This window comes from Macaca fascicularis, chromosome 19 (genome assembly GCF_037993035.2).
Source record: "Macaca fascicularis isolate 582-1 chromosome 19, T2T-MFA8v1.1".
Classification (NCBI taxonomy): Eukaryota; Metazoa; Chordata; class Mammalia; order Primates; family Cercopithecidae; genus Macaca; species Macaca fascicularis.
Window position 1 is genome coordinate 9,800,160 of NC_088393.1, and position 26,224 is coordinate 9,826,383.

Below are 26,224 nucleotides of genomic sequence, written 5' to 3' on the forward strand. Positions count from 1 at the left end.
TTTTACAAAATTAACTCAAGATGGATTAAAGACTTAAATGTAAGACCTAAAGCCATAAATGCTCTAGAAGAAAACTAGGCAATGCCATTCAGCTCATAGGCATGGGCAAAGACTTTATGATTAAAACACCAAAAAAGAGTGACAATAAAAGCCAAAACAGACAAATGGGATCTAATTAAATTAAAGAGCTTCTGCACAACAAAAGAAACTATCATCAGAGTGAACAGGCAACCTACAGAATGGGAGAAAATTTTTGCAATTTATCCATCTGACAAAGGGTTAATATCCAGAATCTACAAAGAACTTAAACAAATTTATAAGAAAAAAACACCATCAAAAAGTGGAGGAAGGATATGAACAGACATGTATGTTAATGCAGCCAACAAACATATGAAAAAAAGCTCATCATCACTGGTCATTAGAGAAATGCAAATCAAAACCACAATGACATACCATCTCACACCAGTTACAGTGGCGATCATTAAAAAGAAAGGAAACAACAGATGCTGGAGAGGGTGTGGAGAAATAGGAACACTTTTACACTGTTGGTGAAAGTGTAAATTAGTTTAACCATTGTGGAAGACAGTGTGGAGATTCCTCAAGGATTTAGAACTAGAAATACCATTTGACCCAACAATCCCATTACTGGGTAGATACCCAAAGGATTATAAATCATTCTACTATAAAAATACACGCACACGTACATTTATTGCAGCAGTTTATTACTGTTCACAATAGTAAAGACTTGGAACCAACCTAAATGCCCATCAATGACAGACTGGATAAAGAAAATGTGGCACATATACGCCATGGAATACTATGCAACCATAAAAAAGGATGAGTTCATGTCCTTTGCAGGGATATGGATGAAGCTGGAAACCATCATTGTCAGCAAACTAACACAGGAACAGAAAACCAAACACTGCATGTTCTCACTCATAAGTGGGAGTTGAACAATGAGAACACATAGACACAGGGCGGGGAACATCACTCCCCGTGTGTGGAGATGAGAGATTGTAATAAATAAAGACACAAGACAAAGAGATAGAAGAAAAGACAGCTAGGTCTGGGGGACCACTACCATCAAGATGCAGAGACCGATAGTGGCCCCAAACGGCTGGGCTCGCTGGTATTTATTGCATACAAGACAAGGGGGCAGGGTAAAGAGGGTGAATCTTCTAAGTGATTGACAAGGTGAAGCAAGTCATGTGATTACGGGATAGGGCCCTTCCCTCTTAGGTAGCCGAAGCAGAGAGAGAAGGCAGCATACGTCAGCGTTTTCTTCTCTGCACTTATAAGAAAGATCAAAGACTTTAAGACTTTCACTGTTTCTTCTACCGCTATCTACCATGAACTTCAAAGAGGAACCAGGAGTACGGGAGGAGCATGAAAGTAGACAAGGAGCGTGACCACTGAAGCACAGAACCACAGTGGGGGGTTTAGGCCTCTGGATGACTGCGGGCAGGCCTGGATAACATCCAGCCTTCCACAAGAAGCTGGTGGAGCAGAGTGTTCCCTGACTCCTCCAAGGAAAGGAGACTCCCTTTCGCGGTCTGCTAAGTAACGGGTGCCTTCCCAGACACTGGCATTACTGCTTGACCAAGGAGCCCTCAAGCGGCCCTTACGCGGGCATGACAGAGGGCTCACCTCTTGCCTTCTAGGTCACTTCTCACAATGTCCCTTCAGCACCTGACCCTATACCCGCTGATTATTCCTATGTTATATTAGTAATGCAACAAAGAGTAATATTAAAAGCTAATGATTAATAATGTTTAAAATACTGGTTGATAATTGTCCATGATCCTCTCTATATCTAATTTATATGATGACTGTTCTTAGTCTATTTTCTTTATTATACTGAAACAATTTGTGCCTTCAGTCTCTTGTGCCCACACTCCCCCCAAAAATATTATTCATTTTTGCGTAATAAAGTGTGGAGCTATCTGTTGCTTGATATTAGTGGAACTTAACTGCTCCATCAAGAGAACTAGAGTAGACATTTCTCTAAAGAAGATATACAAATAGACAATAAGCATACAAAATGATGCTCAATATCACTAATCCTCAGCAAAGTGCAAATCAAAACCAGCGTGAGATACCACTCATTAGGATGGCTATTATAAACAAACAGAAAATAACAAGCATTCATGAAAATGTGGAGAAGTAGGAAGGTTTGTACATGGCAGATGGGAATGTACAATGGGGCAAGAATAAGAAAAATAGTATGGTGCTTCCTCAGAAATTGAAAATAGCATTACCAGATGATTCTGCAATTTCACTTTGGGGTAATCACTCAAAAGAATCAAAGAAGGGACTCAAGTAGATATTTGCACACCATATTTACAGCAGTGTTATTAACAATAGATGAAAACGTGGAAGCAACTCAGGAGTCCCTTGTTAGATGAGTGGATGAACACAACGTGGTCCATCCATACATCCATACAATGGAATATCATTCAGCTTTTTTTGTTTGTTTGTTTTTAAAGACGGAGTCTTGCTCTGTCACCAGGCTGAGTGCAGTGGCGCGATCTCGGCTCACTGTAACCTCCGTCTCCTGGGTTCAAGCAATTCTCCTGCCTCAGCCTCCCGAGTAGCTGGGATTACAGGTGCCCATCACCACACCTGGCTAATTTTTGTATTTTTCGTAGAGATGGGGTTTCACCATGTTGGCCAGGATGGTCTCTATCTCCTGACCTCGTGATCCAACCACCTCGGCCTCTCAAAGTGCTGGAATTACAGGCGTGAGGCACCACGCCCAGCCATTTTTCAGCTTTAAAAAGAAAGGCAATTCTGACACATGCGACCACATGAATGAATCTAGAGATATTATGCTAAGAGAAAGGAATCAATCACTAAAGGCAAACACAGTATGATTCCACTTATATCAAGTATCTCGGGCAGTTAAATTCACAGCGTCAGTAGACTGGTGGTTGCCAAGGATTGGTGAGACAGAGCAATGGGGAGTTTCATAACAGAACCTGAGTTTCTGTTCTGAAAGACAAAATCATTGAGCGGATCCATGATGGCGGTGGCTGCACAACCCTGTAGATGTACTTAATGCCAGTAAACTGTACACCGAAAAGTGGTTAAAATGGTATTGGTTACCATTTTGAAGAAGATAAATGGTAAAATGTTACTTACCATTTTGTATAAGACTGCATTTATAATTTTTATATTAAATGTGGTATATTTTGCCATGATAAGAATACGAAAATTTTAAAAAGATACATCCTTGAAAAAGAAAAAGAAATGAAAGAAGTGAACGACGAACACAAGCTTTCTCCTGATTAGAGGAAGAGTCCAGAAGTTCCTGTGGAAGTTCATTTTTTCTTCTTTATCTTGCATTAATGAGGCAGTCCTTGGAGACTGGGGAACTTGGGCTTGTTTGGCTAATGAGGAGCTCTGTGCATTGAGCCCCTGAGGCTGTAGAATGGTAAATACTCAGCCTGTACCTCCAGCCCTGCAGTGTGAGCTTCCAGGCCAGTGGGCTCCACACCTGTGGTCTGCATCAGGAGGCTCATGTCTGACCCTGTCTTCCTGCCAGTCCTGAGGACGGAGCCTGAGCCTCCATCGTGCACCAGGCAGGGAGGACAGCGGACCTGCTCTCTGTGGTCATGGCCCAGCAGAGGGGAAGCGCAGCTCAGTAAGTGCTGAGGGACGCTCGGGAGCCTTGTTTCCTCATCCTCAGCACAAACAGGACAGTGGGGAGGCAGATGGGAGGACACCAATGTGCAAGATGTCAGCTCAGACGACTGTGGGTTTATGTTCGGGGTTGTGATTTGTCTCAGAAATCTCATTCAAAGTTTAACTTTTCTTCCACACTGGTTCAACTTCCCAAAGACATCTCACCCACAAGAGCGTGTTCCCAAAACATGCCAAGGAGATTATGAAGGTGATGAGGATGAGGAGGACGATGACAGTCATCACGACATCAAGAACTTTTATGGAGGGCTTCCTGAATGCCAGGCTCTCGGCTTCATGTTTTATGTAGCCAGTTTCCTTTCATCTGTGTAGTCTTCCCTGAGTTATACCTGCCACATTATTCTTAATTATAGAATAGGAAAGGAGCCCTCCAAGTCCAGACACACGGCATTTGGCCAGGCCTCTCCCTGAGTCCAACCTGCCCTCTCGAATCCCTGTCTGTACTGGCAGATGCCCCTGTTAACTGCATTCTCCTTTTGGGGGTTCCTGGTAGACCACAGCTAGACCAGAGGGTGCCACGTTCACAGTATCAAGTATAGAAAGGGCAGCCAAGATCACATCAAAGATCCCAGAAAGAACTGGCACAGGATCTCCCTTGCCCCTGTTCCTGGCTTTCCTTGCAGCTCTCCATCTCCTCAAAGGAGACATAAAATCAGGGTCGTGGCTCCATTCCTAATCAGGAAGCTGGAACCTGTTTCTGAATGCACTCCAAATGTGCCTGTAATTAAGAGCTCCAACCTCTGCTTACAACTTTCTGAGAGCCAGAAAGTAATGAAGAAGGGTAGTGCCTACTTCATTACCAAGGCCTCAGAGACTGACCGCTTGGTTTTGAATCTGCCCACTTCACTGAACTGTGTGACATGAGGCGAAATGTCTGTGCCTCTGAGACTCAGCATTGTCATCTGAGCTGATTTCTAGTTAATCCAACTGCCGTGAGCGATGATTAAACAGATCGTGAGTGCTCCCTGCGTGATCTCTATGTGATGGATGCATAAAGGCAAAGTCAATTTTTATATTATTATTATTATTGTTTTAAGCTTAATCTTCATACAGTTGAACTGCAATGTCCTCTGGCCTGAAGTTACAGGCCCCTACATTCCTGACAGGACATTTGACATTCGTCCCTATCTAAGTAAGTGCCGAGTATTGTGAGAGGAATGTTTGGGTCTCTTTCATTTCTGATCCCCCAGAACCTATCTCTCGCCTGTCTCAAAGGAGGCATCAAAAATAAAGTTCCCCGTTAAATATTGAATAGGCCCTTCCTTGGATCAGAAAAATATTGGCTGTGATCAGTGTGACCTCAACACAGTTAGTGGTTTCTTGTCTGTCCTTTCATCCCTTTAGGAATGTCTAATAAAATGAGATACAAGATAACACCTGTTTATGTCTATGTCACAGATACAGGGGCCTTAGAATTCCATTTAGTAGCATCTGCAATGTTCAAGTACCTAAATACCATGGCAGAGATTTTCTTAGGTATATCAGAAAGAAAAAACGCACAAAGAGAAGAGGGCAGGTAAACCTGATACTTGCGCTTAGACACAATTTTGAGTTTCACATCATTCCAGACTAAAAAAAAATAAAGAGAAAATGTTATTAAACTTTATTATTATTTAGTCATGACGCATGCATTACACATTATTGGTATCTGTGTGGTCGCTGAAGGCCTACAATTATGTGCAACAAAACTTTCTTATCAAAACCCAAAGAAAACATAAGCCAAGGACGAGAGCTGTATATTAAATAAATTTGGAAACATAGCTCGTATATTTGAGTGGGCATTTACTTGTGTGAAGAAATGATGTCAGAAAACCTAAGAATGATAAAAAATATGAAAAGTAATTGGCATGTAGAAAGATCTTCTGATTATGAACTATCAGGTTTGATTTAGCTTTCAGATAATGCAGTCCTAGCTCTTGTATAATGTTTGTAAATATTCTACATCAAAGGAATTTGTAGCACAGTGTCAGAATAAAATAAAGTGTATTTCACTGCTTCTTAATTTCTTTTAATTAAATTCACTATTTTTTTCTTAAAGAGACAAGAACGTTTTGTTTTGTTTCTGAAAAGAGTAGGCCATGTTTTACTGCGATCATGGATTTTGAATATATTAAGTCCTTGGTCTTCTAACATTCTTCAATTTATTTTCTCTAAAGTAGTATGTACAGGAAGAGTTGAATAGCACAAAAGTAAGTCATGTAACAATTCTGAGATTTTTGGGATTGTCACAACTGAGAAATATTGCTGAGGGTATATGGTCCTCAAGTGTGAATATGTTCCTTGTGACTTGCTTGTATCCAAAATATACACACAGCATTAAGTGCAATTTATGTCTTTTATTTTCCAATCCTCTTTTCTTCTCAAGGTGTCCAAGTTACACAGAGCCACAGAATCTCACAGGTGTCTCAGAATTCCTCCTCCTGGGACTCTCAGAGGATCCAAAACTGCAGCCCATCTTCACCGCGCTGTTCCTGTCTATGTACCTGATCACGGTGCTGGGGAACCTGCTCATCATCCTGGCCATCGGCTCTGACTCCCACCTCCACACCCCCATGTACTTCTTCCTCTCCAACCTGTCCTTGGCTGACATCGGTTTCACCTCCACTACGGTCCCCAAGATGATTGTGGACATCCAATCTCATAGCACAGTCATCTCCTATGCGGGCTGCCTGACTCAGATGTCTTCCTTTGTCCTTTTTGCATGTATGGAAGACATGCTCCTCACTGTGATGGCCTATGACCGGTTTGTAGCCATCTGTCACCCCCTACTCTACCCAGTCATCATGACTCCTCACCTCTGTGTCTTCCTAGTTTTGGCGTCTTTTTTCCTTAGCCTGTTGCATTCCCAGCTGCACAACTTGATTGTGTTACAATTCACCTGCTTCAAGAATGTGGAAATCCCTAATTTTTTCTGTGACCCATCTCAACTTCTCAACCTTGCCTGCTCTGACAGCATCATCAATAACATATTCGTATATTTAGATAGTACTATATTTGGTTTTCTTCCCACTTCAGGGATCCTTTTGTCTTACTACAAAATTCTCTCCTCCATTCTAAGAATTCCATCATCAGATGGGAGATTTAAAGCCTTCTCCACCTGTGGCTCTCACCTGGCAGTTGTTTGCTTATTTTATGGAACGGGCGTTGGTGTGTACCTGACATCAGCTGTGTCACCGTCTCCCAGGGATGCTGTGGTGGCATCAGTGATGTATGCTGTGGTCATCCCCATGCTGAACCCCTTCATCTACAGCCTGAGAAACAGGGACATTCAAAGTGCCCTGTGGAGGCTGCACAGCAGAACAGTCTAATCCCATTGTCTGTTCCATCCTTTTTCTCGTGTGGGTTAGAAAGGGCAACCACATTAAATCTCTACATCTGCAAATCCTGCCCCCTTGGTCACAGTATTTTTGTTGCTTGATGGGTTTTACTCCTTTCCACATTTCCTATGTGAATATTGCTTTCTTTCTCAAGCCTTTAACTGGAATGGGTGAGTATTCTGGGATCCTTTGTTTAGCGTAAACATCGTGACTGAATCTTCTATAGCTAGGCAGACTCCTTCAGTTTCTGAGCAATGACCCTGTTGTCCAGGTGAAATCACAACCATCTTTTTATATACAGGAAGTCCTCACTTCGTTTTCTAATTCTCTGAAAATTGACTTTATGGAAACAATATACAGCAGGTCCTCCAACACCATTGTTTGGTTCGAAGTTGTTTAGTTAGAATGTTGATGAGGAATAAATTGGTTTCACTCTACATAATTTTGCTTAAAGATGCAGTTTCCAAGAGACTATCAAAGATGCTAAGTGAGGACATACTGTACATCACATTCACCCGTTTCGACAGTTCATGTGGAATTTCTTTATAAACTGCTTCTAGGGAATCGATTCAGGCAGGTTATGTGTAGAGATCCGTGTCACTGGTCCTCAGTCTTGGCTTTGATTGAAATCACCTGGGGAGCTTACAAATGCTGAGGCCTGGGTCTCATTACCTGAGATTCTGATTTACTTGCATCTGTGTGGGTATGTGGATTTTTGTTTGTTTGTTTGTTTTAGGCATCAGAGATGGTTCCAATGATGAAGTTCCTAGAGGGATCAAGCTCCGATGAGGAAGAACAGAAGTTAATTGTAATATGATTTCTTCAAGTATGATCTTCAAATGCATTGTCCTTCAACACCGTACAAATTTTTATCATGGTGTTTTTTCTTACCACTTAGCATTTTCATTTTACATTTGCTGAAGTTACAGATTTATACACACATCGATTGCTGTTTTATTTCACACTTGTGCATACACATAAAATGGGAAATAGAAAAGAATTAAATGGTCACCATATCTCTAAAGCTTCACATTTCAAGACTTTTTAAAAAATATTTATTTTTTTGGCCGGGCGCGGTGGCTCAAGCCTGTAATCCCAGCACTTTGGGAGGCCGAGACGGGTGGATCATGAGGTCAGGAGATCGAGACCATCCTGGCTAACCTGGTGAAACTCTGTCTCTACTAAAAAATACAAAAAACTAGCCGGGCGAGGTGGTGGGCGCCTGTAGTCCCAGCTACTCGGGAGGCTGAGGCAGGAGAATGGCGTGAACCCGGGAGGCGGAGCTTGCAGTGAGCTGAGATCCGGCCACTGCACTCCAGCCTGGGCGACAAAGCGAGACTCCGTCTCAAAAAAATATATATATATATTTATTTTTTTAAAAAGTTGTCTCAATTAAGAAAGTGTAGTATACACACAAGATGAAGTATTATTCAACCTAAAAAATAACAAAATCCTCTCCACTGCAGCAAAAATAAGATGAGATTGCAGGTCATTATATTAAGTGAAATAAGCCAGGTGCGGAATGACAAATATTACATGTCCTCACTTATATGTAGGAACAAAAAAAGAAAATCTTGGCCAGGCATGGTGGCTCATGCCTGTAGTCCCAGCACTTTCGGTGGCAGAGTCGGATGGATCACTTGAGGCCAGGAGTTCAAGACCACCCTGGCATGGTGAAACCCATCTCTACTAAAAATACAAAAATTAGTCAGGCGTGGTGGTGCATGCCTGTAATCCCAGCTACTTGGGAGGCTGAGGCAGGAGAATCACTTGAATCTATGAGGCAGAGGTTGCAGTGAGCCAAGATCGTGCCTCTGTACTCCAACCTGGGCAACAGAGTGAGATTCCATCCCACACATACACACAAAAGGAATCTCATGAAGGGGTGGAGAGTAGAAAGGTGGCTAGCAGAGGCTAGGAAGAAAAGGAGTTAGTTGGGCAATGAGGAGAAGTTGATAATTGGGTACAAAAATACAGAAAGATGGAATAAACGAGTTCTAGTGTTTGATAGTACAGTACAGAAATTTTAGTTCACAAGAATTTATTGCACATTTCCAGATGACTTGGAAAGAAGCTTCCTAACTTTCTCATTATGCTGGTGTTTAAGCTATTCTCTTTCTGCTCCAATCATACCCTTCAATACTCTTCTTTTTGAGGCTAGATTGGAACTCTTGAAATCATGCTGATTTTTTTTCGTTGTTTTGTTTTGTTTGTTTGTTTGTTTTGAGACGGAGTTTCGCTCTTGTTGCCCTGGCTGGGGTACAATGGCGCAATCTCAGCTTACGGCAACCAGAAAACACTCAAAACCAAAAAACACTTTTTACTAAGTGCTGAGAACTCAAAAACCAGAAAACACTTTTTACTAAGTACTGAGAACTCAAAGAAATCAAAAGAAAATATATTCTGAAGCAATGTTAGCCTTTTCAGTGAGTAGAAATCCAACCCTCTGGGGACAGTGGCTAAATTCAGCCACATAATGGTGCTACTTTGGAATCCACATCCGGAAGCAGCATGATGAGGTCTATGGAAGTCCCCAGTGCAGATGAAGCTCTCCCATTCGCAAGTTTGTCTCCGAGGTATATTTGTTGGGATTTGATAGTGTGGCGAATCAGAGACTCTGCTGGAAGTCAGAGGAAACTCAGCCGGGTCTTGATGTCCTAAAAGCCCAAAGTCTTGACTGAGGATGAGACCTATGGGATGAGCAGCATCTGAGATGTTCCCAAGGACACCCCAACTCCTGGTTTTCATGCCTTTGTGTAATCTGCTCTGATGAATAGTATAGACCAAGTGACTCATTTCCTAACAAAGAGAAGGTGGAAGAGAAGTGATACGATGTCACTTCTGGGAACATGGTGAGAGACTCCAACTTTCTTTTTACCTGCCTCATCTTGGTCTTTGGCTTGGTTGCATTGATGGATGCCAATGGCTACATTGTCAACTCCTGGGTGGAGAGACCTTTATCACAAGAAATAGAGGGCGTTTTCTGGCCAATGTTTGTGAGCAACTTCACCCTGGCACCCACCATGTGAGTGAGCTTGGAAGTGGATCTTCTGCCAATTTATCCTGGAGATGACTGTGGCTGTGGCCAGAAGGTTGACTACAACTTTCTGAGGACTTCTTGAAGTATGTAAGTGAAGTATCAGTTATCAAATAACTATGTAATAATCAATAATATTGGAATATACCAGTGTGACTCAATTAGAAAAAATAAAAACTGAGTCCTGAGGACTAATTCAAATAAGCATAAAACATAAGTCTCTGGCACATAAAAAGCCAATGTAGTAGCAACTAATTAAGAAGTTCTCCTGAAAAACAAATATTAACTGAGAACATGGAAATAGTATCAGATTCTTACTATAATAGAGCTAATTTTCTCTAGAGTATGTGATTAATACAATAGATCCACAGATATAAATTCACATGAGTTATTTCATTGCCAATTGATATGGTTTGGGTGTGTCCCCACCTAAATCTCATCTTGAACTGTAGTTCCCATAATCCTCTGGGTACAACAATGGCTAAATTCAGCCACATAATGCAGCTACTTTGGAATCCACATCCAGAAGCAGCATGTTTCGTGGGAGGGACTTGGTGGGAGGTAATTGAATCATGAGAGCAGTTACCACCATGCTGCTCTCATGATAGTGAGTTCTCATGAGATCTGATGTTTTATAAAGGGTTCCCCTCCCCTCTTTACTCTGCACTTCTCCTTGCTGCTGCCATGTGAAGAAGGGCACGTTTACTTCCCTTCCACCGTGATTGTAAGTTTCCTGAGGCCTCCCCAGCCCCGTGGAACTGTGAGTCAATTAAACTTCTTTCCCTTATAAATTATCTAGTCTCAGGTATGTCCTTAGAGCAACATGAGAACAGACTAATACACCAATCCTCCCCTCTTAAATTTTGCACTAAGTTTCTTATTCTTGCAACTTGGTATCAGAAGTGAGGAATACACACTGAAAAAGCAAGATATTGGTGAAAGATGTTAAAGACACACAAAAAAAGGAAGACGTCATGTATTCACAGATTAAAGGACTTAGCATTGGTGTGATGTTAGTAGTACCCAAGTGATCTGCAGATTCCATGCAATCCCTAACAAAACACCAATAACAATTTTGCAACAGAAAAATCCATCCTGTAATTCATATAGAATCTCAGGGAACTCTGAAGAGCCAAAATAATCTGGAAGCAGACAAAAGTTGAAGGTCTCAGATAACTCAATTCTAAAAGGGTGTACTCTTCCTTGCAACATCCTTCGAAGGGGCAGGTGGTAAAAATTCAGGGACTCTTTCTGGGGCTCATCTAAGAAGTTGCCTGAAGCGGTTGGAAGCCACCTCTTCCTGATGCAACTTCAGCTGCAGAGACCAGGGAAATAGAAGGAGGCTTTAAAGGCCTGAGACTTCTGCTGGCAGCCTTCCCACCAGGCCTGCCTCCTCCCTGGACAGTCCCTCCCTAAGTCCCAGTCCCCGTGTGGGAGCCTGCTTTCTGGAAAAGCTCCCACAGCCTGGTGGCCACAGGCCCCAATTCCAGGACTAGACCCACCAGTGACCACGGTGTTGGGATTCACCAACCCCTCCAGACCCTGTTTCTCACCTGCAAAACAGGTAGTCTCTCTGTCTTTATTTGATCAGCACTACTGAGGCTCACATGAGACAGTGTGCACAAGGTATGTGAAAAACCCTGGGGAACTTACTCTCCAACTACTGTAAGGATTTGGTTCTGCCATCTCACTCAATGTACAATTGTTAGAAAAATGAAAATATGTTGAAATTCATTTTTTTAAAGTTAAAAATGTCACTCTTCCTGGCATCTAAACTGACTATAAAGATCCAGTAATCAAAACACTGTTATTCTACATAAAGTCACCCAAAGTGACCAATGGAAGAGGATGCAGAGCCCAGAAATAACTTCTCACATATATGTTCAAATGATGTTTAACATGAATGCCAAGAAAGTTCATTGGTGGAAAAGCAGGCTTTTCAACAAACGGTGTTGGAGAAACTTGATTTCCACATGCAGAAGAATGAAGGTGGACCCTATGTCACACCAGATGCAAAAATTAACACACACTGGATCAAAGACCTAAGCCCAAGAGCTGAAACTATAATATGTCTAAAAGAAAACGCTGGCAAAACCTTTATGACATCGGAGTGGGCAATGGTTTCTGGGATATGACACCAAACACAGAAGCAACAACAAAAAAAATTAGATTCCTTAGATTACATCTAAATGAAAAACACTTTTGTGCATCAAAAAACTGAATGGAGTGAAAAGATAACCCAAGGATTAGGAAAAATATATTTGCAAATCATATATCTGAAAAGAGGCTAATATCCATAGTAGATTAAGAACAGCTAGAACTAAACAACAAGAAACCCAAGGCATCCCATTAACAATGGTCAGAAGACTTGAGTAGACATGTCCCTAAAGAAGATATACCAATAGCCAGTAAGCATATAAAATGATGTTCCAAATCACTAATCGTAGGGAAGTGCAAATCAAACCAAAACTGTGATATCAGCCAGTAGGATGGATATGATAAACAAACAAGCAAAAAACAACAAGCATTGGAGGGAATGTAAAATAGTGCAGGAACAGGGAAAACAGTATAGAGAGTACTTGAAAAATTAAAAACAGAATTATCAGATGATCCTGCAATTGTATTTGTGCATACCTAGCGGAAAGAATTAGAAGCCAGGAGTGGAAGAGGTATTTGTAAACCCATATTCATAGCAGCATTATTCACAACAGCCAAATATGTAGAAGCAACCCAAAGCTCCATGGACAGATGAATGAATACGTGCAATGCAGTTCATTCATACAACGGAAGACTACTCAGCCTGAAAAAGGCAGGCACTTCTGGCCAGCACAGTGACTCATGCCTGTAATCCCAGCATTTTGGGAGGCTGAGGTGGGCGGATCATCTGAGGTCAGGAGTTCAAGACCAGCCTGGCCAACATGGTGAAACCCTGCGTCTACTAAAAATACATTAGCTGGGCATGGTGGCATGTGCCTGTAAAGACAACTACTCGGGAGGTTGAGGCACGAGAATTGCTTGAATCCAGGAAGTGGAGGTTGCAGTGAGCCCAGATTGTGCCATTGCACTCCAGCCTGGGTGACAGAGTGAGACTTCATCTAACAACAACAACAACAAAAGGGGAGGCACTTCTGACACAGGCTGCAACATGGATGAATCTTGAAGACACTATCGTCAGTGAAATAAATATATCACAAAAGGGTAAACACAACGGGGCTGAGTGGCTCACGCCTGTAATCCCAGCACTCCTGGAGGCCGAGGCGGGCGGATCACTTGAAGTCAGGAGTTTGAAACCAGCTATGGCCAACATAACAAAAGCTCGTCTCTACTAAAAATACAAAAATTAGCTGGGCGTGGTGGCTCATGCCTGTAATCCCAGCTACTCGGGAGGCTGAGGCACGAGAATCGCTTGAACCCAGGAGGTGCAGGTTGCAGTGAGCCCAGATCGTGCCACTGTACTCCATCCTGAGTGACAGAATGAGACTCTGTCTCAAAAAAAAAGATAAACACAGTATGATTCCACTGATATCAAGTATTTAGAGTAGTTAAATTCATAGAGTTGGAAAATAAAATGGCGGCCCCCAGGGGCAGGCGAGAGAGAGAGGAATGGAGGGTTTGTTTCATGCGCACAGTTTCCATTTTGAAAGATAAAAATGTTCTGGAGACGATGGTGGTGATGGTTGCCAAACAATGTGAATGTACTTAATGTTATTAAACTGTAAACTTAAAAATACTGGAAATTGTAAACACTTTTATTGACCCTTCTATATGAAATAATATATATGTATAATTTTTAATATTTATACATGGTATATTTTACCATAATAAAAGATGAAAATTAAAGCATGTGGATCTTTAAAAAGAAAAGAAAGACGCGAATAATACACACAAGCTTTCCCTTGATTAAAGGAAGAGCCCAAAAGCTTCCATGGACACTCATTTTTCTCTTCTTCATCCTGCATTAATGTGAGGAAATCCTTAGAGACTGGAGAACTTGGGCCAGTTTGGCTAATGAGGAGCTCTGTGCATTGAGCCCCTGAGGCCATAGCATAGTAAATACGCAGCCTGTGCCTCCAGCCCTGCAGTGTGAGCTTCCAGTCCAGTGGGCTCCACACCTGTCGTCTGCATCAGGAGGCTCATGTCTGACCCTGTCTTCCTGCCAGTCCTGAGGACGGAGCCTGAGCCTCCATCGCGCACCAGGCAGGGAAGACAGCTGACCTGCTCTCCGTGGTCATGGCCCAGCAGAGGCAAAGCGTGGCTCAGTGAGTGCTGACGGATGGTCAGGAGCCTTGTTTCCTCATCCTCAGGACAAACAGGACAGTGGGGTGGCAGATGGGAGGACATCAATGTGCAAAATATCAGCTCACATTACTGTGGAGTTTACGTTCTTGGTTGTAGTGGGGACTCAGAAATCTCATTCAAAATTTTGCTTTCCTCCCACACTGGTTGTCCTTTTCATAGACATCTCATGCACAATAGCAGAAAATGAGTCTCTCTAAACTATCCCCTAAGCCCAACAAAAGGATGATGAAGGTGATGATGAGGATAAAGAGGAAGATGACAAACACCATGGCATCATGAACCCTTACTGAGGGCTTCCTAAATGCCAGGCTCTGAGCTCTGTGGTCTCTGCAGCTTGTTTCATTTCATCTGCATCGCCTTCTCCAAGTTATTAGTGCACATTTCATTATTATTTTACAGACTCAAAAAGGAGCAATGCATTTTTATAGTAGAGAAGGGTGACATCCCATTTGAACCAGGCAGTCTAAGTCTAGACACATGGCATTTGGCCAGGCCTCTCCCTGTATCCAACCTGCCCTCTCAAGTCCTTGTCACTTGGGAAGATGCCCCCGCTTACTCTGTCGTTCTCTTTGGGGGTTCCTGGTAGACCACAGCTAGACCAGTGGGTGCCACGCTCACTGTAGCAAGTATAGAAAGGGGAGCTGAGGGCCGGGCGCGGTGGCTCAAGCCTGTAATCCCAGCACTTTGGGAGGCTGAGACGGGCGGATCACGAGGTCAGGAGATCGAGACCATCCTGGCTAACACGGTGAAACCCTATCTCTACTAAAAAATACAAAAAAAAACTAGCCAGGCGAGGTGGCGGGCGCCTGTAGTCCCAGCTACTCGGGAGGCTGACGCAGGAGAATGGCGTAAACCCAGGAGGCGAAGCTTGCAGTGAGCTGAGATCTGGCCACTGCACTCCAGCCTGGGCAAAAGAGCGAGACTCCGTCTCAAAAATAAATAAATAAATAAATAAATAAATAAATAAGAAAGGGTAGCTGAGATCACACCAGAGACCCCAGAAAGAATTGGTACAGGATCATTCAGGGCACATCTCTCCCTTGCCCCTGTTCCTGGCTTTCCTTGTAGCTCTCGACTTCCACAAAGGAGTCATCCATTCAGGGTTTGGCTTCCATTCCTATTGAGGAAGCTGGAAACAGTTTGAAAATGCACCTCAGATGTGCCTGTGGTTAAGACCTTTGACCTCTGCTTAAAACTTCTTGAGAACCGGAAGACCACGAAGTTTTTAGTGCCTGGGTCTTAGAGACTGGCCATTAATGTTGAATACCACCCTTTCTAGTTCTCTGCATGGCAAGGGGCGAGACGTCCGTCCTCTGGGACTCAGCACTGTCATCTGAATTGATTTCTAGTTGATCCAACTGAAGTGGGCAATGATTCAACAGATCGTGGGGGTCCCCTGCGTGATCTCTATGTGATGGATGCGTAAAGTAAAGGCAAACTGAAATTTAGATACATTCCTTAATATTTTAAGCTTAATCTCCATACAATTCAACTGAAATATCCCCTGACTTGAATTTCTGGTGTCCCTGAATTCCAGACAGGACATTTTATGTTGTCCTCATCTCAGTAAGTACTGAGTATTGTGAGAGGAACAAGCGAGTCTCTTTTGCTTCTGATTTCCCAGAGCCTGTATCTTGCTTGGCACACAGGAGATAGCAAAAGTAAAAACCTATGTTAATTATTGAATTGACCCTTCCTTGGTTCACAAAAATTGGCTGTGATCAGCGTGACTTCGACATACTTGATTCTTTGCTGCCTGTTCTTTCATCCCTTTCAGGAATGTGCCATAGAACCAGAGACGACAGGCCAGGCACAATGGCTCACGCCTGTAATCCCAGCACTTTGGGAGGCCGAGGTGGGTGGATCATGAGGTCAGGAGATCAAGACCATCCTGGCCAACATGGTGAAACCCCATCTGTACTAAAATACAAAAAACTAGCCGGGCATGGTGGTGGGCGCTTGTAGTCCCAGCCACTCAGGAGACTGAGGCAGAGGAATTGCTTGATCTCAGGAGGCAGAGGTTGCAGTGAGCCGAGATTGTGCCACTGCACTCCAGCCTGGTGACACAGCGAGATTCCGTCTAAAAAAAAAAAAAAAAAAAAAAAAAAAAACAAGAGAAAGAACTAGAGATGATAAAATAACACTCATTTGTGTCTATGTCATGACACGTGGGCCCTCTGATTCTATTGATTAGTATTCACAGCATTCGATTATTCGAAAACCAAGGCAGAGCGTTTCATAAGTATCACAAAAAGAAACAGAGGCGGAAAGAAACGTGGGCAGGTAAACCTGATTGCTTGGACTGAGACACATTTTAGACTTTCACATTATTCCAGAGTCCAAGAAAGTAATCCAAAAGTGTTCTTAGAATTTCATTATCGTTTAACCATCGACAGCTCTGTTGCACACTATGGACATTGGTGTGGTCAGTGCTGGCCTATGGTTACTGCATTTAACTAAAACAAAATTTTTTTGTTTTGAGACAGCATCTTACTCTGTTGCCCAGGCTGGAGTGCAGTCACGCAATCTCGGTTCACTGCAACCTCTGCCTCCTGGGTTCAAGCGATTCTCCTGCCTCAGCCTCCCGAGTAGCTGGGACTACAGGTGCCCTGCCATGCCGGGCTAACTTTTTGTATTTTTAATAGAGACGGAGTTTCATGATGTTGGCCAGGATGGTCTTGATCTCCTGACCTCGTGAACCTCCTGCCTCGGCCTCCCAAAGTGCTGGGATTACAGTCGTGAGCCACCGCGTCCGGCCAAACTTTCTTATGGAAACTCTAAATCCACCTAAGCCAAGAACAGGAGTTATATCTTGAATTTTAAAACAAGGTCCACCTATTTCAGTAAGCAATTACTTTTTTGAAGGAGAAAAGTCAGAAAACATAATGATGAAATCACTAGAACATAACTGGCATGTGGAAATATCTTCTGATTATGAACCATCAACTTGAATTTCATTTCCAGATGACATGGTCTCAGCTGTTATACAGTGTTTAGAAATGTTCTAAATCAAGGGAATTTGTGGCAATCTATTAGAATAAAATAATATGTTTGAGTTCTTAATTTCCTTTAATTAGGATAAACGTTTGCTTAAAGTGAAGTCAATGTTTTTATTACCTATTTTTCTTCTGAAAAGATAAGCTGTATTTTCTAGCAATTATGAATTTGTTATATATAATGATCTGGTTCTTGGAATATTCTTGAATCTAGTGTCTCTAGGGCAGGTGTGTATAGCAAGAAGTGAATAACACAAAAATCAATGCTGAAATAATTATAAGAAAATTGGGTTTGTCACAACTGCAAAATACTGCTTAGTGTGCCTTGCTCTGAAATCTGGAAACATTACTTGTGAATTGTTTATATCCAAAATGCAGACACAGTGCTGGGTGTTGGTTTACTTGTTTCCTTTTTTTCAACCCTCTTTTCTACTCAAAAGTTGTCCAAACCATGCAGATCCACGGAATCTAACAGATGTCTCAGAATTCCTTCTCCTGGAACTCTCAGAGGATCCAGAACTGCAACCTGTCCTCGCTGGGCTGTTCCTGTCCATGTACCTGGTCACCGTGCTGGGGAACCTCCTCATCATCCTGGCCATCAGCTCTGACTCCCACCTCCACACCCCCATGTACTTCTTCCTCTCCAACCTGTCCTTGGCTGACATCGGTTTCACCTCCACCACCGTCCCCAAGGTGATTGTGGACATCCAAACTCACAGCAGAGTCATCTCCTATGTGGGCTGCCTGACTCAGATGTCGCTTTTTGCCGTTTTTGGAGGCATGGAAGACATGCTCCTGAGTGTGATGGCTTATGACCGGTTTGTGGCCATTTGTTACCCTCTGTATTATCCAGTCATCATGAACCCATGTTTCTGTGGCTTCCTAGTTTTGTTGTCTTTTTTTCTCAGTCTTTTAGACTCCCAGCTGCACAACTGGATTGCCTTACAAATTACCTGCTTCAAAGATGTGGAAATTCCCAATTTCTTCTGTGACCCCTCTCAACTCCCCCACCTTGCCTGTTGTGACACCTTCACCAATAACATAGTCATGTATTTCCTTGCTGCCATATTTGGTTTTCTTCCCATCTTGGGGATCCTTTTCTCTTATTATAAAATTGTTTCCTCCATTCTGCGGGTTCCATCATCAGGTGGGAGGTATAAAGCCTTCTCCACCTGTGGCTCTCACCTGTCAGTTGTTTGCTTATTTTATGGAACAGGCGTTGGAGGGTACCTCAGTTCAGACGTGTCCTCTTATCCCAGAAAGGGTGCAGTGGCCTCAGTGATGTACACGGTGGTCACCCCCATGCTGAACCCCTTCATCTACAGCCTGAGAAACAGGGACATTCAAAGTGCCCTGCGGCGGCTGCAAGGCAGAATACTCTAATCTCATTATCTTATCTGTTCTATTCTTTAGCGTGGGTTGGAAAAGGCAGCACGGTCAAATATCTAGACCTGCAAAGAATATTGCTTCCTTCATTATGTCTCTAATTGGAATTGCTGAGTATTCTGATACTCTTTGTTCTTAATAAACATCAGGATTGAATCCAATATACCTAGACAGACTCTTTTAGTTTCTGGGCAATGACCCTGGTATCCAGATGAAATTACATCTCTCCTCTTCTTTTTTTTTTTTAAGGATTCTCGCTCTTTTGTCCAGGCTGGAGTGCAGTGGTGCGATCTCAGCTCACTGTGGGAGGTGACAACATGCTAGCAGCCCTCGCTCTCGGCACCTCCTCGGCCTCAGGGCCCACTCTGGCCGTGCTTGGGGAGCCCTTCAGCCCGCCACTGCACTGTGGGAGCTCCTCTCTGGGCTGGCCGAGGCCGGAGCCAGCCCCCTCTGCTTGTGGGGAGGTGTGGAGGGAGAGGCGCGGGCGGGAACCCGGGCTGCGCGCGGCGCTCACAGGCCAGCGCGAGTTCCAGCGGGCGAGGGCGCGGCGGGCCCCGCACTCTGAGCAGCCGCCCGGCGCCGCTGGCCTCAGGCAGTGAGGGGCTTAGCACCCGGGCCAGCAGCTGCAGAGGGTGCGCCGGGTCCCCCAGCAGTACGGGCCCGCAGGCGCTGCGATCGAATTCTCGCAGGGACTCAAGCTGCCTCCCCGCGGGGCAGGGCTCGGGATCTGCAGCCCGCCTATGGCCAAACCCATCCCCGGCCCGCGGTGGGCTCCCGTGTGGCCCCAGCCTCCCCGACGAGCGCCGCCCCCTGCTCCGAGGCGCTCGGTCCCGTCGACCGCACAGGGGATGAGGAGTGCAGGTGCACTGTGCGGGACTGGCGGGCAGCTCCGCCTGTGTCCCGGAACGGTGTCTACTGTGTGAAGCCGGCTGGGCTCCTGAGTGTGGTGGGGACTCCGAGAGCTTTTATGTCTGGCTGAGGGATTGTAGATACACCAATCAGCACTCTGTGTCTAGCTCAGGGTTTGTAAATACACCAATCAGTACTCTGATTAGTTAGTATCTGACCTAACTTGGAGACTTTGGAGGGACTTGGAGAACTTTTCTGTCTAGCACTGGTGTCTAGCTAAAGGATTGTAAACGCACCAATCAGCACTCTGTGTCTAGCTCAAGGTTTGTAAACGCACCAATCAGCACTCTGTCAAAACGGACCAATCAGTTCTCTGTAAAATGGACAAATCAGCACTCTGTAAAATGGACCAATCAGCTCTCTGTAAAATGGACCAATCAGCAGGATGTGGGTGGAGCCAGATAAGGGAATAAAAGCAGGCTGCCACAGCTAGCAGCAAGCTTTATTGGGTTTATTTTCACGGTGTGAGGGCTTTGGTTTTTCCGTGTTTGCAACGACTCTTGTTGCTCGGTGTTTGGGTCCGTGCCATCTTTAAGAGTTGTAACACTCGCTGTGAAGGCCTGCAGCTTCACTCCTGAGAGCGAGACCACAAACCCACCAGAATGAAGAAGCTCCAGACACATTAACGTCTGAAGGAACAAACTCCGGACACGTCATTTTCAATAACACCGCTGGAGTGTGCAGCTTCATTCTTGAGGTCAGTGAGACCAAGAACCCACCAACTTTGGGCATAAGTGCAATCTCCATTTCCATGGTTAAAGTGATTCTCCTGTGTCAGCTTCCCGAGTACTGGGACTGCAGGTGCTCACCATCGTGCTCAGCTAATTTATGTAGTTTTAGTAGAGACGGGGTTTCACCGTGTTGGCCAGGCTGGTCTTGATACTCCTGATCTTGTGGTCTGCCCGCCTCGGCCTTCCAAAATGCTGGGCTTAGGGGTGTGAGCCACCACACCTGGCCACATTGCTCTTGTATACAGTTAAGTTCACATAATGTTAATAGGTTATTGGAAACTCTGACTTTAAGAAAATAATTACAGGAGGTCCTCAAACGATGTCATTTAATGTTGTTTAGCTATAAAGTTGTGAAAAACAATCTGGTTTCATTATACATTATTTTTCTTGTTGCAGTTTCCAAAATCTATTAGAGACCTTAAATGAAAATTTACTGTATTTCACGTTTACATATTTTTTTTCACTGTTCATTTGTAATTTACGCTTCGCATCTATAAAATCTAGGCAGATTATATGTGAGGATCCATGTCACTGGTCAAGTTTGAGTTAGATTGAAATCACCCAGAGAGCTTATAAATGCTGAGGCCTGGGTCTCATTACCAGAGATTCTGATTTACTTAGACCTGTGTGAGTATGAGGATGTTAAAAAGCATCAGATAGAGTTCAGCTGGTGAAGCTCCCGCAGGAATTAAGGTCAAAAATGTAAGTTATAAGTTTATTGTACCACCAGACAATGTGATTTCTTCAAATGCATTGCCTTCAACAGTGAACCGACTGTCATTATGCTGGGTTATTTTCACCACTTAGAATTTTCATTTTATCTACTGTAACTGTATATATACATATAGATTTTCATATTTTCTTCTTGTGCATACATAAAAAGAGAAATAGGAAATATGGTAACAATATTCCTAGACTTCCCATTCAGAGCCTGGTTCTTCAAAAATTGTGTTATTTTTACTTTCTGGTGAACAAAATGTGTATGCATTTACAATGAGATGATTCAGCTGTAAAACAAATGGCATCTTGTCATTTGCAACAACTTTGATGGGACTGTAGGTCATTGGGTTAAGTGAAGTAGGGAAGGCACAAAAATGCAAATACTGCGTGTTCTCATTCATACGTAGGAGCTGAACAGTTAATATCATGAAGGCAGAGAGTAGAATATTGATGACCAGAACATGGTAAAAATGGGGAGGGGGTTGAAGAGAAGTTGGCATATGGGTCCAAAAGTCCATGCAGAATAATTAAGTTTGAGTATTTAATAGTCATCAGATAAAATTAACAATAATATGGAATATTTCAAAATAGTAAGGAGATAAGACTTGTTTCTCATGCTGGTGTTCATAGTATTTCTGTTTTGATCGATCTTCTGTACTCATCTCTTGCCAGATTGGTACTCGACACCCTATTCTATTTCCCATGTAGGTTTTTTGTTTTTGTTTTTTGAGACGGAGTCTCTCTATTGCCCAGGCTGGAGTGCAGTGGCATGATCTCAGCTCACTGCAACCTCTGTCGCCTGAGTTTAAGCTATTCTGCCTCAGCCTCTCGGGTAGCTGGGGTAACAGGCACAGGCTGCCAGGCCCAGCTAATTTTTGTATTTTTGTAGAAACGGGGCTTAATCATGTTGACCGGGCTGATCTCAAACTCCTGACCTCAAGTCAACCATCCACCTTGGCCTCCCAAAGTGTTGGTATTGCAGGCGTGAGTCACCGCACCTGGCCCATGTAGTTTTATTACGTAATTCCACTCCTGGTCACTAAGGCTCATCACACTGAAAGTTCAACGTACTTCACTAACACCTTCCCTCCCCGAAGCCTCAGAGTTTAGAGGCTTCCCTTCAGTTACTGTTTCTGTTACTACATTGTTTCCTTTTGCCTTTGTCCTTCAGTAACAATTGAACCCACTCCCTATGTTCAGTTCTCTTCGTTAAAATAACTACATTGACTTCAATTCCTGAGCTTTGATTTGGGAACAAAGATATGTTGTAGTTCTCTACAATTGGAGTATTTTAAAATGTGCTCAAGAAATAAAGCTGGTTTTAAAACATACATTTTTGTGAAGGGCATCTGAGGTTTAAATGCTGGTTTTCTATTTCCAGTTGCTATGTGGCTCTACTGATGTCTGAGGATTATTGAGCCACCAATTTCATCATAATTAATTTGATCATGTTCTATAATTTTATCCTGATATTAAACGTATGTTCACCAACAAAAGTGAGCTCATTTGTCACCTAATAGTCATTGAATATAAGTGGCACATTAATATTGCCTGTTGAAGTCACATTGTAGACGCTCCCCATAGGTAATGCTCTGTCATTTGCTCTTTGTCAAGATTTAGGAGGAGTGCCATGATGAACTAATACCTTACATGACAGAAGTTTGGATGCTTCAGAATAGCCATCTAAATTAGTATGACAATCTTTGATTTGGATGGAAATTACAGATAAGAGAAAAAATGGCAGATTTGTAGCTACTTCATCAACCATATATTGGCTCTTGAATTTGGGACCTTTGGCAGCTCACAGGTCTTTCCTGAACCTCAAGATTCCTCAGTAGTAAATTAAGTCCAATCATTTTTTTTTCTTCCAAGATCATGCAATGATCATACATGATAGTATCATGAACCAGTAAAAGTAGTTTTCTATCAAATAGTAGCCCATATTATTACATAAAAGAAGTCAATTTTATGAAAATTTCCAGAATTCATAAGCAAACTGCTATTGCAGAATTCATAGGCAAACTATTATTGCAAACTGTAACCTTGTATACAATATAAAGCATTTCTGTTACACTATTTAATGTTGTGATAACGATCTGAGAGACTGCCTGAGGATATGTAATGAAATATATCTCTAATTAGATAACTATTTAATAGGTAATAATGGAACAGTATGGCCAAACTCATAATCAGTGTATTATTGATTAGTGTATTGTTCAACATATGGGTTTTAAGGGTTAAAGTTTGATTTTCAACATTAGCTCATCTAAGTCATTTGCTGACTGGACCGGAGTATATTTATTAACTACACATCCTCTTAATTCATCATTTTTTATGATGTTCAGCTTGAGGAACTCTAGCATTAAACAAATAATGTATTTACCCAATAAGAAATTAGTAAATGTAGATACCATTGTCATCTGTCCTTAGATGGATACATTTCAAGTGAATTATTTGAACTGTTGTGCTTTATCCTGGATGACTGATGGACTGCATCTTTTTTATGTTTGCACAAGGGCAGAGAATGGATATCATTATATACTCAAAACCTTACACAGTGAGGACAGCTCTCCTTCATATAACAATGAAGTAGTTGTTCATTGACATATGAGAGTGAAGGCAATTTGACATCTGCACATGCCGTATTTTCTTTCCTCACTGAAGCCCTGTTCCTCTTATACAGAGAACTCCTTGGAAACAAAATATATGGTTTGTTAGTGTTTGATCAGAACCGTTGAATGGGATCTAGATTTCTTTAACAGCATTTACAGATAAAGAATCACATAAGAAAGGAAAGATTTTGAAAGATTCTACAAATAATGAAGGTTAATAGATGATAGACGTTTTTCAGTTGCACATTAAAAAAAAACTCAGAAAATAGTATTCTCCTGTTTCCATTAAGGGGACTCATGTGAGGGGAAATTGGGAAAAGCTGAAAGAGAATGATTCATTCCACTGCACAAACATAACTTTTTTGTTGTTTTTGTTGAGATGGAGTCTCTGTCACCTAGGCTGGAGTGCACTGGCGCAATCTTGGCTCACTGCAAACCTCTGCCTCCCAGGTTCAAGCAATTCTCCTGCCTCAGCCTCCTGAGTAGCTGGGACTACACCGCAACTGGCTAATTCTTGTAGTTTTAGTAGAGACAGGGTGTCACCATATTGGCCAGGCTGGTCTTGAGCTGCTGACCTCGTGATCTGCCCATCTTGGCGTTCCAAAGTGCTGGGATTACAGGCATGAGCCACCGCTCCCAGCCAACTCTTTGGTTTTTATACAAAAGTATATACCTTGAAGACATTATCATCAGTGAAGTAAAATCACAGAAGGATAAACACAACCGGGCTCAGTGGTTCACACTTGTAATCCCAGCACTTTGGGAAGCCGAGGCAGGCAGATCATTCGAGGTCAGGCATTTGAGACCAGCCTGGCCAACATGGCGAAAGCTCGTCTCTACTAAAAATACAAAAATTAGCCGGGTGTGGTAGCGCATACCTGTAATCCCAGCTGCTCAGGAGACAGGAGAATCACTTGAACCCGGGAGGTGGAGGTTGCAGTGAGCCGAGATCGCGCCACTGCACTCCAGCCTGAGTGACAGAATAAGACTCTGTCTCAAAAAACAAGATAAACACGGTATGATTCTACTGATATCAAATACCTAGAGGAGTAGTAGAGAAAAAAGCGAATAATACAAGCTTTCTCCTGGTTAGCAGAAGAGCCCAAAAGCTTCTATGGACACTCATTTTTTTCTAGTTCATCCTGCATTAATATGAGGCAGTCCTTAGAGATTAGGGAACTTGAATGAATTTGGCTAATGAGGAGCTCTGTGCCTTGAGCCCCCAAGGCCATAGCATAGTAAATACTCAGTCTGTGCCTCCAGCCCTGCAGTGTGAGCTTCCAGTCCAGTGGGCTCCAACCTGTGGTCTGCATCAGGAGGCTCATGTCTGACCCTGTCTTCCTGCCAGTCCTGAGGACGGAGCCTGAGCCTCCATCGTGCACCAGGCAGGGAGGACAGCAGACCTGCTCTCTGTGGTCATGGCCCAGCAGAGGGGAAGCGCAGCTCAGTGAGTGCTGAAGGACGGTCAGGTGCCTTGTTTCCTCATCCTCAAGACAAACAGGACAGTGAGGTGGCAGATGGGAGGACACCAATGTGCAAAATAATCAGCTCAGACGACTGTGGAGTTTATGTTCTGGGTTGTGGTGGGGACTCTGAAATCTCATTCAGTTTTACTTTCTTCCTGAGCTGGTTCTACTTGCTATAAACATCTCACTGAAGCTAGGAAAAAAAATAGGTCCCTCTAAGGCATTCCATAAACACCGTAAAAGGATTATGAAGGTGATGAGGAAGAGGACAGTCACCATGACATCATGAACTTTTCCTGAGGGCTTCCTGAATGCCAGGTTCTCAGTTCTGTGTTCTATGTGGTTTGTTTCATTTTAGCTGCATAGCCTTCTGCAATCTATAAGTGTACACGTTATTATTTTGCACGAGGAAAGGAGCTATGCATTTTTATATAACTTGTAGTATTTCATGAAGTAGAGAGGAGTAAAGCCATGTTCGAATCAGGCCATCTAAATCCTTGCATGTGGCATTTGGCCAGGCCTCTTCTTGCATCCAACCTGCCCTCTCAAATCCCTGTCACTCTGGATCCATGCCCCTGCTCACTGTGTCCTTCTCTTTGGGGGGCGTTCCTCGTAGACCACAGCTAGACCAGTGCGTGCTATGTTCACTGTATCAAGTATAGAAAGGGCAGCTGAGATCACATCAAAGATCCCAGAAAGAGCTGGCACAGGATCGCTCAGGGTGCACATCTGTCCCTTGCCCCTGTTCCTGGCTTTCCTTGCAGCAATCCACCTCCTCAAAGGAGAAATAAAATCAGGGTTTTGGCCTCATTCCTACTCAGGAAGCTGGAAACAGTTTGAAAACGCACCTCCGATGTGCCTGTGGTTAAGACCTCTGACCTCTGCTTACAACTTTCTGATAGCTGGGAAACATAAAAAAGGTTCATGTCTGAGACTCAGAGACTGATCATTTATTAGGTTGGTGGCAAAGTAACAGCAAAAACCGCAATTGCTTTTGCATCAACCTATAATTTTTTTTAAAACCCTGTTCATTCCACTTATCTGTGTGG

General features: G+C 43.1%; 3 protein-coding genes across 3 annotated transcripts in view; all 3 read left to right on the top strand.

Annotated features, from left to right (window-relative positions):
* Positions 1-3,614: 3,614 nt before the first annotated feature.
* LOC102144519 (olfactory receptor 7E24-like) lies at positions 3,615-7,010 on the top strand. Its single transcript, XM_045379769.2, has 2 exons — positions 3,615-3,643; positions 6,068-7,010. Exons 1-2 carry the CDS (start codon positions 3,615-3,617, stop codon positions 7,008-7,010), a joined length of 972 nt encoding a protein of 323 aa, XP_045235704.2.
* Positions 7,011-14,286: 7,276 nt separating this feature from the next.
* On the top strand, positions 14,287-18,734 carry LOC107128147 (olfactory receptor 7E24-like). Its single transcript, XM_015440223.3, has 2 exons — positions 14,287-14,315; positions 17,792-18,734. The coding sequence occupies exons 1-2, from the start codon at positions 14,287-14,289 to the stop codon at positions 18,732-18,734; spliced, it is 972 nt and encodes a 323-aa protein (XP_015295709.3).
* A 1,349-nt stretch (positions 18,735-20,083) lies between these two features.
* The window catches only part of LOC102146756 (olfactory receptor 7D4-like), a 41,641-nt gene continuing 35,500 nt past the window's right edge, over positions 20,084-26,224 (top strand). Inside the window, 1 exon segment of the mRNA XM_015440909.4 lies at positions 20,084-20,343. The gene's annotated coding sequence lies outside the window, so the exon portion shown is untranslated.